The sequence below is a fragment of the Micropterus salmoides genome, unplaced genomic scaffold (genome assembly GCF_014851395.1).
Source record: "Micropterus salmoides isolate LMB-PRFRI ecotype aquatic unplaced genomic scaffold, ASM1485139v1 Ms_hic_scaffold_7, whole genome shotgun sequence".
Taxonomy (NCBI): domain Eukaryota; kingdom Metazoa; phylum Chordata; class Actinopteri; order Centrarchiformes; family Centrarchidae; genus Micropterus; species Micropterus salmoides.
The window spans coordinates 1,706,172-1,723,619 of record NW_024044459.1 but is presented as its reverse complement, the minus strand read 5'-3'; the positions used below and the strand labels follow the sequence as shown (position 1 = coordinate 1,723,619).

Sequence of the window (17,448 nt, the reverse complement as noted above, 5' to 3'; positions counted from 1 at the left end):
CTCACAAAGCTAACACTACCAAAACAGAACTCTGGAGAGAGAGATGAACTACATAAAACTAATCGAACAACATATTTTTTCTACCAGTACAATAAAGGTTTAGCTGTCTGATCTGAGCTTCCAGCTGTTAGCTACCGTTATATTGCCAATTAGTGATAAACTGAACTTAAGGACAAAGTCAAATCAGAGCGCTGGAGAGAGAGAGTAATTACATGAAATTAATCCAACTACACATTTAACACCACAAGCAAAAGCCAGCGCTGGAGAATAAATCAATTCAACCAACCTTACATGATTTTTCTACCAGAGCAGTAAAAGTTTAGCTGGCTGATGCTTCCATGCTTTAAGCTAAGTTACGGTTTTATTGCCAATAACGTTACTGATCAGCTGATTGTCTCGCTAAAAGCCAGCCCACAGGCTGGAGAATAAGTAGGTGACATGAAATTAATGCAACTACATATTTCATACCACTGACAGGGGAAACGCCTCACCTGTCTCGGTGATTATAGCCAGCTTCTAGCTAAAGCTATCAAACAACAGCTTTCATTTGCATGGCTAAAGTCTGACCTAAGTTAATTACCTGTCCAGCAGAAAACAGACAACTTCAGCACTGCTTTGAAAACATCTGTCCCACATCATAGCCTTCCATCTGGGAAAATCGACATCCGTGATTTCTGCCGTCAGCTATCTGTACTCCGTTTAGCTTCATAGTATAAAGATCCACTGGCTGTCGGCTCTCGTGCTAAATAACACATGCTCGTTCATTTGTCCAAATGTCACTTCTCTTCTTACTTCTAATAAAAATGCTGGAATTATTCAAGGGACAAGAACGCCGTGATGACAAAATATGCTCTGTAGCGCTGTATGTCCATTGTCGGCTATTGTAGAAACATGATGCCACAATACGGCGACCTCCATAGAAGGGGGTGCCCGTGGTTATGTAGATATAAATGGCTCATTCTAAGGTAATAAAAACATAATGGTTCATTATGTAAGGACTTTATACACCACTGAAAACATAGTTATGGATCTTATATTGCATTTCTGTCAATTGATCCTCAGAAATATTACACACCCTTAAAGAATATTTAGAAGTAATAAATTAGAGAGAAATGAGAGAACCGTGTGCTAGGACTGTTTCAGAAATAAATCTACATCACATCTGTCTGCAGCGCAGCCTCCACCACTGCACACATTGCTGTGACAAGGGGGGAAAACGGACAGGGCAATGACAAATGGGAGTGTTACAACTCTGGTCATGAATGTTTTCAGGAGAGGAGAAGTGATGAGGGTTATTTTATTATATTTTAAGTCATGTAATTGACGTGACCAACTCACAGTGAATGCTGAGTGTGAGAGCTACCAGGAGCTACTTGTTTTTGAAACTACTTGTTTCTACATGCTGCAGTTTGAACAGAGGAGCTGCAGAGCACCCTCTGGTGGGCAAACTATGCATCACTCACGACATGAGGGAAGGATCCAACTCTCAAGATGTCTATGAAGATTCTCAGTCATCCAGGTCATAGTTATCCAACGAAGATTAAAGTCAAGGGCAACTGGACTTGGTTGAAGATACTGGAAGACGTTTCGTCCCTCATCCAAAGGACTTCTTCAGTTCTGACTGACTGGCAGGGAAACTCAGCTATTTAACCTCAGTGGGGTCGTTAAAAAATTGTTTATGGTTCACATTGTTGTACATTTTAAATATAATAGCACTCCCTGTCTTTACTACTTACTGAAAAGCTAATCGTATACCATAGATAAAACATGAAACATTAAAGCTTAACTCTTGCTAAAGAACATCAGTCCAGTATAAGTTGAAAAGTGAAAATACCCCCAAACATGTTTCACATGAAATGTTGAAAAGTAATTATGCAGTGTATTTCTGTGTGTGTAGGAGTATTTTTACTTTCTACCTTGTACTTTAAGATAAATAAAGAGCCATACACCCAGTAACAGAGCCTGAAGTTCCTGTAGAGCGCCTTGTTTGCTGCTCTGATATAAGTCTAAACACAGAATATCCAAACCATCCTGTGAGTGAAACAAAGAATGATCTGCACTGAGTAATTATGAATCCCACTAGGTTGTTTTTATTGTGACCTTGCAAACTCTGAGGTCTCAGAGCTGATCGAATGCACATGTTAAGTAAATAGGTGCATCTATACAATGTAAGCCACACAAGACCTTCTCAGAGGTCGCAATAAATTACACCACCTACAGGGTTTCAAAACTATTCCGTGTGCAGATAATTCTTTGTTTTTCACAGAAGAGTAACTTCTCAGTCAATGTCACATTTGTCTCTTAAAGAAATGTCAAAATAAAACTTTCTACTAACATATATGCAAAATGCTTACCTTTAAATACCATCTTAATATTTTCATTTACAGCTGTTAACTATAATATATTGTTGAGCTTAGATCACACAATTTTAATTACCATAGGAAACTGATGATGAAAGTATATTTAGTCTGATCAATTTTATAACGAAGTATTCCTATTACACAAGCAATAATTTAACAAATTAAACTCTTGTCTTGCATTCATGAAAAGATCAATATTAAAAGGTTCCAAATGTAAAAGTAGTTTAGTATGACTTGAAGTAATGTGTTGTAAGAGTTATTATAATGATAGAATCTGTTGATAAGAACCCTGGGTCATAACTTCACATCAGTAGTGTTCAGGTGTTGTGAGTAAAAGAAAAGGCTGTGCAAAGCAGTAGCTGAACAGCCTCACTGGAAGCTGGAGCTGTTATCTCCTGTAGAGCTGGACACAGCAAATCACATCTGGAGGGTTCTGCAATCAGCTCCTCTGGTACCTGTAAAGACAACAATGGGTAGACAGTTAAGCAGCTTAAGCAGCCATGTTTTGTAGCTGAGTGAGGCTAAAAGATGGCGGACAGCTAGGAGTGACAGAGACCAGAGACTCCTGTCAATCAAAGCGGCCACCCCCCTAATAATGCAGAACTTTATGGCTTAATATAATTTAAACAGGTGAGTTATAAAGAAATTCACCCCCCTCACAGTTGTCACGAAGTGCAAAATTAGCGATATGCACTAAAACCATTTTTTGAACCAGGCTGTAAACATGTTTTATTCTGCTATAAAGTTGGGCATTTAACCACGGGGGTCAATGGGGATTGAGTCCCTTCTGCAACCAGCCTCAAATGGCCACTCAATGAATTACAGTTTTAAGGTACTTCCTGGTTGCATCGGAAGTGATAGCCGGAGGTTGCCGCTTGGTTATAGTTCAACATTCAAGTTTCAGGAGTAGGTTTATAACATGACAATATATTGAATATACTAGTGTTGGGCAACAATTAAAATTTTTAATCGCAATTAATCGCATTATTTTCTTGCAATTAATGGTAATTAATTCCATTGTTACACGCAAAATTGAATAATGAATTTTAAAGTAGTGTATTGCGCACTTTTAATTTAAATATACTGCTATGTACACAAAAGGGCAATAACATGTGGTTTGCAAACACTTTAAACAAATAATGTGCTTTTTACCAGCAGTATTACCTTTACACAATAGCAATAAATTATTTCTTGTAAATCTCAACTTAAATAATCAAATCAAATAGTAGGCTAGTATAAAACCAAAGCTATTTGCCACTGCCAGGGCATTACCTTTTATCTAGCTTGTTAAAATAATTTACCATCAGAGTCCAGTTTCAGTAGCAAGTGTCCCCGTTAGAGTGAGGGGAAGTGGTGAAACTGTTGCAGTTGTGCTCGCCTCACGCACACGCCTGCCGGCTGCGTTGAAGCAGCAAAAATCATTGGAAGAGAGACTGATCCTCGCTGTTTGTGTATTTCCAGAATCTATTACTGTTTACTAAATAGTTATCAGGACATCAACAGGAGGGAATTCACATGGCAGAGCATCCCCGCAAAACTAGATGAAGGCCTATCAGGTAAAGTTATGTAGTCTATAATTTCAACTTAAGTTAAATAGGATACAGCTGTGTAGCGCACAGAAGCCATTTCCATGGTTACTATCCATAGAGCACCTGCTGTTTACTCGCGGAGCGCCGGTCTCCCTTTCTGTTCACCTGAGAAGTGCAGAGCAACCCTGTGGCGTCAAGCGACTACGTTGCAATTTTAAGAACGTTCCTAAGATCAACATCTTCCCCAATACTAATCAGCATGCAGTGTGTAGCTATCCACTTCGTTAAGGCATTTAATTGCTTGTCTTGCTTTTGTTTATCTACTTATTCCACACGTTGCATCCAACGTAGTCTGCAGAAGCCTCCCTCCACTGCTTGTTTTGGTGGGTGATTTGCAGCATCCCACCCCTCCTGTGATTCATGGTTTGATTGGATGTGTAGGCCTATTCAGAGCCAGAGAGCAACGGACTTTCATAATAACAATAATAATAATAAAAACTGCATTATCTGTGTTAATTAATTAATGCATTAATGCAATAATAACGTGTTTACTTGCCCGATCCTAGAAAGTACATTTGAAAATATCTTTGTGCAGCAATATGTCAACACAGTTGTGCTCAAAAAGCTGTACACAAAAGCTACTTTACAAAACATAGACAAGACCATTGTCAGACCACACTCAAAGAAGGCAAGTACAGTTTTTAAGGACTGCAGTACTTGTTTCCACCTGTAGTTCAACACACTACCGCTAAAATTTCCTTTCACTCTCACACAGGTAAGTGAACAAGTATAATATATATGTACTGTTACTTGTTGTACAATGGCCTCTGGCTTGACAGAACCTGAAACCTGTGGAAACTTTAGTGTCAAACAGAGAATATAATCACCTGCCAAATGGTGGGTGAAATCATTGGGTCATCCGCCACTTTAGTGGACAGACAAATGCACAACAGAAAAACAAATGTAGTAGCCTTTAACATTTAGCTTATTGTGGTGATCAGCCAGCTACATGGGAGAACTCCTGTGTTGTTGGAGAATCACTAAGCTTGTCTATTAGACGCAAGAGGTGTTAATTGGTTTTATTTTCATTGGCCAAATTTTGTATTGAACCTCAAACTGTTAAAATATTGGTTAAAAAACATTCTTAACATTTGCAAATGGCCTCAAAGAGAGAGAATGTTGAGAACATCAGGGATGGCTGTCACCCAAAAGGGCAACAATAGTTGATTTCTAGAATCGGCTTCCTGCAGTTGTCACGTCTTAACAGCAGTTAATTGTTGTACTATGTGCCCTGTACCTCCGGCCTCTCATTTCTAAGTAACACACACTTACAATTCAAAATATAATAATGATAATTCACCCCAGAATTTATTCTATTCGTTCACATTTATTCATAGCTGTTCATGGATGTTCATTTGTTGTTTAGTTATTAGCTATGCGCTTATTGTTTTCTGTAGTTTGTGTGTCTAGTTAGTTTAATAAACCTTTGATTTATAAAGAACTTGATTATGGTTTGTGTGTATGAAATATACAGGTGCTGGTCATATAATTAGAATATGATCAAAAAGTTGATTCATTTCAGTAATTCCATTCAATAAGATGAAACTTGCATAATGTATACATTCATTCCACACAGACTGATATATTTCAAGCGTTCATTCCTTTTAATTTTGATGATTATAACTGACAACTAATGAACGTGAATGAGCTAATTAACTCAAAACACCTGCAAAGGCCTTTAAATGGTCTCTCAGTCTAGTTCTGTAGGCTACACAATCATGGGGAAGACTGCTGACTTGACAGCTGTCCAAAAGACGACCATTGACACTTTGCACAAGGAGGGCAAGACACAAAAGGTCATTGCTAAAGAGGCTGGCTGTTCACAGAGCTACGTGTCCAAGCACATTAATAGAGAGGCGAAGGGAAGGAAAAGATGTGGTATAAAAAAGTGTACTAATAGGGATAACCGCACTCTGGAGAGGATTGTGAAACAAAACCCATTCAAAAATGTGGGGGAGATTCACAAAGAGTGGACTGCAGCTGGAGTCAGTGCTTCAAGAACCACCACGCACAGACGTATGCAAGACATGGGCTTCAGCTGTCGCATTCCTTGTGTCAAGCCACTCTTGAACAAGACACAGCGTCAGAAGCGTCTCGCCTGGGCTAAAGACAAAAAGGAGTGGACTGATGCTGAGTGGTCCAAAGTTGTTGTTCTCTGATGAAAGTAAATTTTGCATTTCCTTTGGAAATCAAGGTCCCAGAGTCTGGAGGAAGAGAGGAGAGGCACAGAATCCACGTTGCTTGAAGTCCAGTGTAAAGTTTCCACAGTCAGTGATAGTTTGGGGTGCCATGTCATCTGCTGGTGTTGGTCCACTGTGTTCAAGGTCCAAGGTCAACGCAGCCGTCTACCAGGAAGTTTTAGAGCACTTCATGCTTCCTGCGACCAGCTTTATGGAGATGCAGATTTCATTTTCCAACAGGACTTGGCACCTGCACACAGTGCCAAAGCTACCAGTACCTGGTTTAAGGACCATGGTATCCCTGTTCTTAATTGGCCAGCAAACTCGCCTGACCTTAACCCTATAGAAAATCTATGGGGTATTGTGAAGAGGAAGATGCGATACGCCAGACCCAACAATGCAGAAGAGCTGAAGGGCACTATAACACCTGAGTAGTGCCACAGACTGATCGACTCCATGCCACCCCGCATTGCTGCAGTAATTCAGGCAAAAGGAGTGCTGTACATGTTCATACTTTTCAGAATCAGAAGTTTTATTGCCAGGTATGTGTACACATACGAGGAATTTGACTCAGGATTGTACATTGCTCACGATGTGCTTACTCATACAAAAATACAATAACAATAATAAAATAATATCAGACACAAACTACAGAATAGACAATACTAATATACACACTATGAACAAAACAATATAGACAAATAGTGCAGTGATCAGAGTGCAAAGGATGCAAGAGTAAACTATTCTCATTATGTACATGTTGAAGGTGAATATGATATACAGGTACACATACACATACATGCATACATGTACACATGTACACAGTGTGATGGAGCATAGTGCAAAGGATGCTGTAAAAAATAAACAAGACCTATTGTTACAGGTGGCGTGGTGTGGGGACAGAGAGGACCCAAATGCAACGTTCAGAAGGAAGGAGGTTAATTGAAGGAAAAAGGGTTAGAGGGACTGGAGTGGAGGGAGAGGTGGATGCTGGGGAAACACAGGCACGGGGAACCGAGGAGACTGGGACCAGAGAGCCAGGGAACACTGGGGCCAAGGAAGCGAGGATGCGAGGGAGAACAGGGAGGACGCCGTGGGGGAGGTGAGTACCGGGGGATGAGCCCAGCCAACTGAACGGAGGACGAGGGTGAGTGAACTGGGTAAGGAGCGGCTGTGTGGCAGGCTGACGAGGTGGCTGATGAGGTGCAGGTGCAGGTTGTTGGCTGGGCTCAGGAGCGGAGGGAGAGAGAGAGAGCACACACGGGAGGAGACACAGGGAGGCAGGCAGAGAACAGAGAAAACCAAGGAAAAAGCAGAATAACCGATGAAAAGGAGAAAAAACCAGGACACTCACTGTCAGCCGGGTTGCCACCACAACAGGGCCCCCCCCCCCTCAACGGACGCCTCCCGGCAGTCCTCCCAGTTGGCTAGGCAGGGCTGGGCAGAAGTCAGCTGGTGGGGGTCCAAGGTCCAAAACTAAACACAGGGACTTCAGAGAGGGTTTCAGGGCTGGGAAGGGTCAGGCGAGCGGGCAGGGCTGAACTGAGGACATAGGGCCAGACTGGGTGCCAGAGGACAGAGTGGAGGGACCAGAGGGTTCGGGCGGACGTCCCAAGGGCGGAGCAGAGGGACCAGAGGGTTCGGGTGGATGTCCCGAGGGCGGAGCAGAGGGACCAGAGGATTCGGGCGGATGTCCCGAGGGTGGAGCAGAGGAACTAGAGGGTTCGGGCGGATGTCCCGGGGGCAAAGCAGAGGGACCTGAGGGTTCGGGCGGACCAGGGGAGCCAGGGAGTTCAGGGGGCAGCCCGAGAACAGAGCAGGGGAGCCAGGGAGGTCCGGAGGGCAGCCCGAGGGCGGAGCAGGGGAGCCAGGGAGGTCCAGCGGGCGGCCTGAGGACTGAGCAGGGGAGCTAGGGAGGTCCGGCGGGCAGCCCGAGGACTGAGCAGGGGAGCCAGAGAGTTCGGGCGGGCGGCCCGAGGGCGGAGCAGGGAAACCAGGGATCTCAGATGGGTGGCCCAAAAGCGGGACAGAGAGGGAGCAGGAGAGTTCAGGCCGGGCTGGTGTCAATCGATCCGCCAAGAGAGCACGAGGAGCAGGGGTAGGCTGGGCCACCAACGGGGCTGAAGCTGAAGGTGTGGGGGTGATGGCTTGTGATGGCTTGTGGGAAGAAACTGTTCCTGAGTCTGTTGGTTTTGGCGTACAGTGCTCTGTAGCACCTACCAGAGGGGAGGAGCTGGAACAGGTTGTGTCTGGGATGAGATGGATCTGCAGTGATGTTTCCTGCCCGTTTCCTGACTCTGGAAATGTACAAGTCCTGAATGGAGGGCAGGTTGGCACCGATGATCTTTTCTGCAGTCCTGACTGTCCATTGTAGTCTGTCCTTGTCCTTTTTGCTGGCAGATCCAAACCAGACTGTGATGGAGGTGCAGAAAACAGACGATGATGGCTGTGTAGAACTGGATCAGTAGCTCCTTAGGCAGGTTGAGCTTCCTGAGCTGACGTAGGAAGTACATCCTCTGCTGGGCCTTCTTCATGATAGTGTCAGTGTTGGGCTCCCACTTCAGGTCCTGGGATATAGTGGAACCCAGAAACCTGAAGGATTCCACAGCAGACACAGGGCTGTTGAGTATGGTGATGGGGGGCAGAGTGGGGGGGCTCCTCCTGAAGTCCACGGTCATCTCCACAGTTTTGAGCGTGTTAAGCTCCAGGTTGTTCTGACCGCACCAGAGAGCCAGCGGATCAACCTCCCGTCTGTAGGCCGACTCGTCACAGTCCCGAATGAGGCCGATAATTGTTCTGTCGTCAGCGAACTTCAGGAGTTTGACAGATGGGTCCCCTGAGGTGCAGTCATTGGTATAGAGGGAGAAGAGCAGTGGGGAGAGCACACACCGGGATGATGGTGTTGAACGCCGAGCTGAAGTCCACAAACAGGATCCTAGCATATGTCCCTGGAGAGTCGAGGTGTTGCAGGATGTGAACTTGTGCAGCCCCAAGTTGACCGCATCATCCACTGACCTGTTAGCCCTGTAGGCAAACTGCAGGGGGTCCAGCAGGGGGCCTGTAATGTCCTTCAGGTGGGCCAACACCAGTCTTTCAAAGGACTTCATGATTACAGATGTCAGGGCGACGGGCCTGTAGTCATTTATTCCAGAGATGGAGGGTTTTTTTGGGACCGGGATGTCTGTGGAGCGTTTGAAGCAGGAGGGAACTTCACACAGCTCCAGTGATTTGTTGAAGAGCTGAGTGAAGATGGGGGCCAGCTGGTCCACACAGATTTTCAGGCACGATGGTGGGATACCGTCAGGTCCAGGAGCCTTCCTGATCTTCTGCCTTTGGAAGAGATGGCTCACGTCCTCTTCACAGATCTTGAGGTGTCAGAGGTGGCAGTGTGTCAGAAGGGGAATGTGACTGTTTGAAGATAGCGTTGAAGTGGGGGAGGTGTGACTCTGGGCTTTTCAAATCTACAGTAGAAACCATTCAGCTCGTCTGCCAGTCATTGTGTACCAGCAGTGTTGGGGGATGGTCTCTTGTAGTTTGAGAGTGTCCGTAGGCTTCTCCACACTGACGCAGGGTCGTTGGCTGCAAAGCTATTATTTAGCTTTTTTAATGTCTTTCATATCCTTTAATGTTGTGTAGCAGTGGTCCAGTGTGTTAGTGTCCCTGGTGGGACACTTAATATTCATGTTCATACTTTTCAGTTAGCCAACATTTCTAAAAATCCTTTTTTTGTATTGGTCTTAAGTAATATTCAAATTTCCGGAGATACTGAATTTGGGATTTTCATTAGTTGTCAGTTTTAATCATCACAATTAAATGAAATAAACATTTGAAATACATCAGTCTGTGTGTAATGAATGAATATAATATCCAAGTTTCACTTTTTGAATGGAATTACTGAAATAAATCAACTTTTTGATGATATTCTAATTATATGACCAGCACCTGTGTAGCCACTGTACACAAGTTAAGAACTCTGTAACACTCCTCAGTTTTCCCAGTTATTTCATGTGAATACTGATTTCCTTGCACGTGGTTTCACAAGGGGCTACCCAAATCAAAGTCCAGAGCAGAGTTCACAAGCAGGCCTTTAGCCAAAAGTCCAAAATCCTTTTCATTTTAATCATTTTACTATACTTAACTATAGTTTCTTCATACTAATTTAACTGAATTTTGGTATTGTTTCCAATTCCCCTAGAACAGGGTTGCCCAACCGTCAATAAAATAAGGAGATAAAGTAACCCTACAGATATAGATGGAGAGCTGCTTTCAGAGGGAGCTAGCAGCTAGGTGACCTGACAAAACTAATGGACAGCAAGGGTCACAGGTTAAGAGGTCACAGAGGTTTGGCCTACTAAGTAGCCTGCCTACTATTTTAAGCGAGAGCAAAGAAAATTATATAGTTTTTTTGTATAAATTATCTAGTGTGCTAAGATTTATTTAACATGTGCAAATCATTTTTTTTACAACTTCAAGCCAGATGAAGCCTTGTGATCTTTGGCGCCCCCTTGAGGGGTGCGCAAACCCCAGTTTGGGAACCACTGCTCTAGACAATACAAAGACTATGTCATCTGTGGTCCCTATGGACTTATCAAGAGGTGTAGCATCGAGTGCAGAAGTAACCCTAATATTACCACTACAGTTAACTTCCAAGTACAAAAGGAAATAGAGATTTTTTCCTGGGAAGTTATAATTTTGAAAGTACGGAAAATCTCAACATAGTGTGTGTTATGCAACCGTTGGAAAGCTGCCTTGTACTATAAGTTAAGTATAACAGCAGCAAACACAGGCTTTCTACTGACTAATCACTGTCTAAATATATCTTACTAAATATGTCAAATGATTGTCTGCCTTCCCTCCTTCCTTCCCTTCATGTCCCTGTTGACAGAAAGGGGGATCGGCTCATAACTGCGGCCAGCTGAAGGTGGGTCAGGTCATCTTGGAGGTCAATGGCATTTCCCTTAGAGGTCGGGAGCACAAGGATGCCGCCTGGATCATCGCCGAGGCCTTCAAGACCAAAGAGAAGGATCACATTGACTTCCTGGTGGTTGAGCCAGGACTCTAGTATGAGGACTATTGTATTTTATGCAGCTTTATTGAATTAGACACTGTTTTACTGCTTCGAGGGAACCTCATGAACTCCTCATGATGTTGTCCTATAACCATGGCCCTCATTTTAATTTCAGGGAAAGGATTAGTAAAAAGATGTGTTGGGTATTTGTTGATTGCACTCTACTAGGATTTGCACAATTGAAATTTAGAAAAGGAAATGACATTAATATTTGCCATAAAACTAATATGCAATTTTTTTGGAACATTATTATTACTATAGATAAGGTCCAAAAAGCTTAAAGACAGAACTTGCTATAGTTAAATAATTATTTTATTATTCACACATATCACAGCCTTTGTCTGAACATTTCATTCTTTTGGCAATGTTTGCCCTGTAAAATCTGCGGACGAATTTTCAGATGTCAAATGCACGAGGCTGAAGTCCATGGAATTTCCTCTGACTGAAATGAAAAGTCCATAGGTTGATGAATGTGGACCAATCGCCGGGATGTGCACAGTCTAGCACGTGCTTTATTGTGAGTATGTGAAACAGTCTCTTCAGAAGAACTTGATGAGGATTATGAAAGAGATAAAAAAGAAAAACAAATGAAAAGGTCTTCAGTGAGGATTGAACAAAAAACCCTACAGTCATGTGTCCTCTGTTCTACCAAATGAGCTAACCAGTGACACTGTAAACTACACTGAAATTATCATTAACAAACGTTCCTGCTGACCCCTGTGTTAAACTACTATTTTGTTATCTTGAGATCACGAGAAAATTATCCCGTTATCACGGGAAAACTGAATAAAACATAATTGAATCGATGGCCACTTAGGGCTTCCGTAGTGTAGGCAGGATGGAATTGTATTGATAAATTACAGCACACTCGTTCAGAATTTTGGCAGGCCCAGAAGGTAAGAATGAGAAACAAACAACATTCCAGGCAAATATAGGCATCATCTCCTCAGGTAAGGCCAGTCAGAGGAAATGAGCTGTCAGGCAGTCAGTCCCACAATCTGTATGTATTTCCCCGATCGGGGGAATATTCATTTTTCAAAGTGAGATGTGTCTTCTAATTGGTGAAATACAAAAAGCATGTGGGACTGACTGCCTGACAGCTCATTTCCTCTGATTGGCCCCACCTGAGGAGATGATGCCTATATTTCCCTGTAGTGTTCTTTATTATATCAGGAATGACAACCCATAATTCCCATATCTCAAACAGCATATAATGGCAAAATGAAATAAATCCAATGATTCTGCCTTAAAATAAGAATTATTAAGATGATCTACTGAATTGAAGCCTTTGATTCTTTAATAATCTACTTTTAAATCAACTAATCACTTTTGGAAATCAAGCCTCATCAAACTCTTTCCCCACAGATTTATACATTAGCAGCTCCCTAATAATGACCAAACCAGTGCCAGAGCATGTTTAACCCATCACAATGATTTTGAATATGTTCATTTTGTAACATCTCTTCAGTAGTTTAGCTAAAGTGCCGTATGTACAATATGTTCAATACCTATAGCCAAATAGTTTGTATATAATGTTGATTGCTTACAGTCCTACATACAGTCAAACGACTCTATATAACTATAATATTGAATAGTTACAGTAGAAAAGTATTATAATACTACTTAATTCATATTTTACTTCATGTCTTCCCCCAAAAGCCTGAAGTGCAGAAAGTGCCATGGTCTACGTTGATGATAGTGAGGACTGAGACTCAGTAATGAATCATAGAGCTGCTAATGCACCGTACAGGAAGGACTGATCAGATTGGTGTATCCTGTTATAATTAATAAGGTGTGCAAACAGTGTGAAGCAGAAAGTCAGGTCCATTTTCAGGTTTGTACAAAAGACAGTTTACGACCAAATCACATTCGATTCACTGAATGTGAGAAATGGCATTTTGTCTTAAAGGTGGGGTAAGTGATTCTGGAGAAATTCAATACCATGACAAATACTAAAAATGTAACTAACCTATGTTGTGGATTAACAAACTGTCCCTACAGTTGCTGCTGCGAAGCTCACATCACAACAACAGCATGTCTTGGTGAATTAGAAAGTAAGCTGAAGGTCTGTGGGCCAGTCATTTTACATACGTTACTGACCATGGGCGTAAATTTCATTAATTTCATTCACAGTCGGGGGGACAATAAATGTAAAATTTCTCAAGAGCAATTTTTGAGGGGGACACAAATAATACAGCCAAAACTGTACTTGTTTAATAGGATACGTGTACACAGAGAGTCTTTTTCTGGCCAACAACTCAAAGCAATAGTTGTTTCTAATATATATATATATATATATATATATATATATATATATATATTAGATATTTAGGGCAGGCCAACTGATCTGCCTCTACAAAGGTAGTGCTATGGTGTCAGCCTAATATCGGTTCACACACAGGATTATCACTTTAGTAAGAGATGCACAGATTTAATTTTTTGGCCGATTCTGATTTTATTTCTTTCTAAAATCTATAACTGACCGCACAAACATTTTTGTAACTATTTATTGGAAAAATCTATTTTTATTAGGAACCCCAACAGCACCAGTATAAATGTTAGCTAGTCTCAATTGTATGGTCATAATGAAACATTGATTATAACATTAGCATTTTCACTGGTAGGAGCTAGAAATAAATAGCACACACCATTTTAATTCTCCAATTTATTTTTGTGTTTACTCACAAACTACAGTAGGCTAATCTGCACACCTTGCTTTTCCCGTCAGACACACAAGCACACCTACACCCGTCTGTCTCTCTCTGTCTGCTCAGACTTTGTCAGCAGTTTTATTTAAAAGAACTCGAGTTTGGTTTTTCACCCGCGATTCCGTTTTCACAGCAGCAGGTGAGCAGCGTCTGGAGGAGGCTTGTTTTAAATGCCGCGTTCCAGACCGGTCGGAACTGGGAAAATTCCGTTTACTTCCGACTTCCGACCTCAATGCGTTCCAGGTGTATGGTGGTGCATGACGCCGAAAGTGTACACACAGTTGCACCCTCAGCAGAGGCTTAACATATTTCTACATCAGTGTACATGCAGAACAGGTTTTACAATATGACCGTATGTATTATTAAAATTTAAATACATGCAAATATACTTGTTGTTGCTTTTTTAACTTTTTCTCCGACTTCACAAGTAGGAAATCCGACTTCAGGTGGCGTGTCAGGGTAGTTTTTGTAATTGGAGGTCGGTCCTTTCCCAGTTCCGCGTTGCCAGTAACGCAGCATAATTACCGATAGAGACCACCCTGGTATGAATGACATCGTCACCAACAGCTGTATTCACTGTTGCTTTACAATATTCATCGTTGTCTTCTAACGTGATACAAGCACGCTTCTCTTTCTGTGTTTCTCTGCAGATGTAGTGAGCGTTGCGTCTTCTTCACTTCTGAATAACTTCCACACACCTAAGACGTGTTTTAGCCTTTGTGTGTGTGGCTGTGACATGAGGTTACTGTCTGTGCACACATGTGAAACACGGCGCAGCGCTGCCTGTTTGTAACGTTCTCTTTGTAACATCTATAGCTGTAGAAGATGATTTCCAGTCCAATAAGCTGTTAAACAAGATACCAAATAAGCTAGGTAATGTTATAATAACAGAGTGGGCCCATAAAAAAATAATCTTTTATCATGATTAATTTATTAATAACTCAGCATCTGTATTACAGTCAAAAGAATCAGTTCATCCAATTTTTAAAGTGCATAAAACAGCCCTGCCAGCCTACTCAGCATTACTGGAGTTCCACTACTACTGAAGGATTTAACTGGTTTTCTGCCACTGGATGCCTGTGGGAGAGAAATCAGGCAGTGGACCAACCACTGTGAGGCAAGAGAGGGGGGACTCAAAATGTTTCTAAACTTAAAAAGCACTTGCCCTGTTTGCGGTTGTATTGTTTTACTATTTACACAGTTCTATTTTAAGTATATATCATTATATTATTTGATGGTTTTTAAGGGGGGGACACCCCTCAGATGGGGGGGGGGGGGGCATTTGCAGTCCCAATAAAGGGATGTTGCTTTGTAAATTTATTTTAAAGCTGAGGCTACAGTATATGCACTCAATAAATGCACAGACAAAAAATCTTGAAAACTGCAGTGCAAAGATTTGTCCATGTAGAACATTGATCAGTGACTGATAAAATCTTATTGGGGCAGGTTAATATTTGGACTGTGTCTGCAGTATTGGGGGTACTCAACTCCGAATTCCGATGTATTAGTCAGCCTGTGAAAACTGTTGTTTAATGTCTTCTCTATCAATGAGAAAAATAACCCTGCTGATATCACAGTGCTGTCACCACAGTTATCTTGGCTTGGGCTTGGAGAATATTACTACTATTTCTTGCTATTACTACTATTAATACTAATACTTTGGGGAGTATTTACTTACTCATTTTACTTTTACAAGACCCCTGTTTCAACAAAGGTCAAACCTATTGTTCATACTTATGATCTACAGCATGAATTCATTTTATAATACTTTTCAACATGGGCTGTGGACACCCAAATAAGCAGTGTGTTTTTAAATACACTGGACAGTCAGTCATATATGTGACTTTTATTTGGTCTGTTCCTTCAAAAGCATTTGCTTGTTCCAAAGGGTTGAGACATATTTTAGTATCTGTTCATTTGGTAACTGCAGCCATGATCCAAAGTATTACACTAGAGCCAAGTAATCCAAGCTAAGAAAACAGTATTGCATGCTTTAAGGTCTGATACTATTTATGATGGTTATATTATATTTTTGTAATCTAATGGCATAATCCCACTACAGTGAGCTAATAGTGATTACTAGAGAAATGTTTAGTGATAATATGTATGAGTGATGCAACACTAAAGTGTCTGGATTCAAGGATGAAACGTTGATGAGAATACTGTGTTATTTCAATTAGACTATGTTTGTTGTGAATGTAAACTGTTCAAATATTATATATATTGTACAGGAAAGGCTGCACATAGATTTATAGAGATGTATATACAGTAAATTGTGAGAGGTTAGAGAATTATTTTGTTACACACAGTTATGTAAACTCTTTGTGGCTTATGAAACTACTAACATCTCTTGTGTGTTTCCCTTTCCATATCCTATCACAGTTGTCTCACTACAAATTATTCTTAGGTCACTTATTGTATTTGTTCTTGCAATCTTTTTTCAAATGGCAAAAAGTGAAATACTTACAAATATTCCCCAAACCGAATTCCTGAAGACACAATAAAACACACTGATAAAACTAAAGCATTCATGTTATGTTGCATATTTGGCACTAAGAAATTAGCTGACAAGGAGTTGAAGGAGTTTTTTTGGATTTTGTATACCTAAAAATACTTTTTCTGGTGTGTAGGTTCATATGACTTTGAAGCTACTCCAGGGAGAGGTGTGTGCAGAGGTGGAGGAAGCTCGCAACAGCACAATGGTGGGTATGGCCAAGCAGGGTACTTGGACCAAGTGGGAGCACGCAACTGGTCAGAAGATCACACGTTCCAAACTTTGAAAAGCAGAACCATACCAATTCAAGTTTTGTGTAGTCCGTGTATGACGTCCTCCTGCGTCCTTTCAACCTGTCAGCTGGTGCCTGACAGAGTCTCCTGCTTGCCAACTCTGCCAGAAAAGAGGAACCTCTGCTGCTGTCCAAGGGCCTTGGGAGAGGGGCAGTATCGGGGGCGCAATGACCAAGTTCTGAGGTCTTTAGCAGACACTATCTGCACTCGCATTAACCACAGCAGGCAGCTGGAGCCACCAAACCGTACCATCAAGAACATATGGACGAAACACAAGAGAGGAAGAGAGTGAAATACGCAGATCTGGGAGAGAGGAGGGCTGGAGGAATGGGTGGAAGGCCAGCTGCAAGCCAGTTGAGGTCTGTTGCAGCGGTTTAGCAGACCGGTCTCTACACTAAAAAAAGTAAAGCCATCAGGAACAATCAAGGTAGGGTGAGCTGATGTGGCCAGAAAAAATAGGAGAAGTATAAGCAAGGAGTAGAAGAAAGAGAGCCGGGTTAGGAGCCATGTTGGCCCAGCTTGGACTTAATCCTGCTCCTAACGGTCCAGTCTGGACAAAATGGGACTCATGTTGAGCAAGCAATGGAATTCAGAGACTGTTGTGCCCACATCGTTATAGAGACCTGCCCCATCAACACCCCGGATCAAGCACTCGGCAGGTGGTCTATGTTCCGAGGAGGTGGACTCTGCGTTTTAGATGATGCTTGGTGTTCAGATGTGGAAAATGACTAGTCCGTTACAGAGTTCACATGCTAC

At 42.0% G+C, this 17,448-nt stretch overlaps 1 protein-coding gene across 1 annotated transcript in view; it reads left to right on the top strand.

Moving 5' to 3' along the window:
* The window catches only part of LOC119892387 (whirlin-like), a 185,607-nt gene extending 174,174 nt beyond the window's left edge, over nt 1-11,433 (top strand). The window contains exon 11 of the mRNA XM_038704592.1: nt 11,015-11,433. Coding sequence (XP_038560520.1) covers nt 11,015-11,191 — 177 coding nt within the window. The 3' untranslated portion in view covers nt 11,192-11,433. The remainder of the gene's footprint in view (nt 1-11,014) is intronic.
* The last annotated feature ends 6,015 nt before the right edge of the window (nt 11,434-17,448 follow it).